The 2354-nt window shown below is 27.1% G+C and overlaps 1 protein-coding gene across 1 annotated transcript; it reads right to left on the bottom strand.

Annotated features, from left to right (window-relative positions):
• Nucleotides 1–317: 317 nt before the first annotated feature.
• On the bottom strand, nucleotides 318–944 carry LOC111377572. Its single transcript, XM_023000702.1, has 2 exons — nucleotides 578–944; nucleotides 318–482 (listed from the first exon to the last, which is right to left on the bottom strand). The coding sequence occupies exons 1-2, from the start codon at nucleotides 942–944 to the stop codon at nucleotides 442–444; spliced, it is 408 nt and encodes a 135-aa protein (XP_022856470.1). The 3' UTR covers nucleotides 318–441.
• Nucleotides 945–2354: the final 1410 nt, after the last annotated feature.

Genomic DNA, 2354 nt, shown 5'->3' on the forward strand with positions numbered 1-2354 from the left:
TTTCTAGTTTTGCTCTAAATATACGTACAATTAAATCTGATCGATTTTGAACTTCATCATTGTTTTTAGTTCCTGCTTAATCTTTGGCCAATTCGAATTACATGTTATAGTAAAAAATATATCCGATTTTCCATAACGTTGCACAAGAACCATTCCTTCCATGTATTTTCTTAGCATATCATGAGACCCGCATGTAAATGATTGTGGTAAAACAAATTTTCTTTCAACTTCACATCCTCTTGGTTCCCCATTTTGTACACTATCTACAATATCTTGGTAAAGTTCAGCACAAATTTGTTTTTGGTTATTACGAAAATAATCTAATCTAGTAGTTTCTATTTTAATGTACATACCTACAACATATTGTTGAAATAATTTACCGGCGTGAAGTAACACAGATTTACCAGAAGACCTAATCTATAATTTATATGAATAATATTTTCAACAAGATACCTGAGTACGTTTTTTCACTTCATTGAGCACTACAAAACCCAAAAGGAAACTAAATTCAATATTTCTTGATAACGTAAGATAACGTAAAACATAAAAAATTCTAGCAAATAATATATTTACAAACCTTCGTTCTCTTTTTCGATAATTTCAGCCACAGAAGTAGTTGTGTTAGAAAAAACATCCAATGTTGACATACGATCAGGCTGAAAATTCATATTTCTACATCTCTCAATGCCTTCATGCCAACCAGATTCCCCATATGAAAAAAGTAACGGATACTGCAATGGATCATAACACCCATAATAGTAATGAACTTTGTGTGAATCATCATAATGACCATATATAGTGATATCACAAGCACGAACATTAGCATTTGCATCATCTTCTACCCATATAGCAGCTACTTGAGATGTTGTAGGAGTATTGAAAACTCTTTGATCAAGTCCTAGATCACATCGTATTTGTATTTGATGATTATGCAAGTTAGTCATATTACTTAAAGATCTAAAGAATTTACTGTATGAAATTTGTTTTTAAAATTTCGATTAAATCAACTAAAGTAGATTCAACAAAGTTTGATAAAACTTTCATATGATTTTCAACTTCGTTTTCTGTATCGTAAAAATATAACTGAATATAAGAAGGCTTAATATTTTTGGGCATAAGTTCATTTATATAATGATGCACTTGTCCCTGAACTTTGAATGTGTAAATACCTTTATACATTTTAGAAAGTTCTTTATCGTATTTTACACCAAATGAAATGAAAGTAAAATGATTATTATATCCCCCTACAATTTTTTTGAATTTCATAAAATGTAGTTCTTTAGAATAAATAAATTATACAGTTGAACTGGTGAGTCACATATAAAAAGTTTAACTTTTCCATCTGAACAATAAAACCCTTTAATTTCTCAATAAAAATTACGGTAATTACAATGTTTACAATAACTGGATGTTGGCAACATATGTGCAGTAGATGGTATGTTCAATCATTTTAAAGATATTTCAAGTTCAGAATAAAAAATATTATGTGATTTTTGATTTGAAGTTGAAGCGTTAGAATTTTGATGCATTATGGATTCATATAGCCGAGTAACAACAAAATAATTATTTTTCGGTAATATAGGATCATTTCTTCTTTTATGATAATCACTACAATTATTTCTAAATCTTATTCGCATTTCTCTCTCTCTTTGAACTCATTGTTGGCGACTGAAGGCTCTGTGCAACTCATTCCCACTTTGAGACGCAGCATTGAAGTTAACAATAACATGATCTTCATGAATAGATGTTTCCAAAATATCCATCACGATAGCAGAAAGAACTACTAAATATTTCAACTCCAATCTAAGCAATACAATCTAAAATAATACATAAACATTATTAGCAAATGTGTTAAACCATTCATACACAAAAACCATCAAAAATTAGTTATAACAAACTGTTAAAGATATATTAAATTCATTCAACTTTTTAACAATGTAAAAATTATATAAACATCAATAATACAAAATTTAAATATTAATGAGAAACATAAATATGCTTTAAGTAACGACAAAGAGAACAATAAACAATAATTAATGGTAAAAAAAAGTATTTAACTATACAAATAAACAAGCAAAAAAAAATAAATTAAAAATACACTAAATTTTAATTTTTTTAGATGCTTGAACTTATGCTAGACAATTAAATAGTTTAGTTACCATTATAGTTAAAACGAAAGACAGAAAAAATTAAACAAATAAAAAATTAGAAATTTCAGATAGTTCACCTTGCAAAAACATATAGTTTAAATATAATAACTTTTCAAAACTGTCATTATTCCTATATTATATCAAAAATCATAAGTACAAATTTCTTCATTAATCCACAATAGTATAGATACACAATACTCATTT

Source organism: Olea europaea, unplaced genomic scaffold (assembly GCF_002742605.1).
Source record: "Olea europaea var. sylvestris unplaced genomic scaffold, O_europaea_v1 scaffold16794, whole genome shotgun sequence".
Classification (NCBI taxonomy): Eukaryota; Viridiplantae; Streptophyta; class Magnoliopsida; order Lamiales; family Oleaceae; genus Olea; species Olea europaea.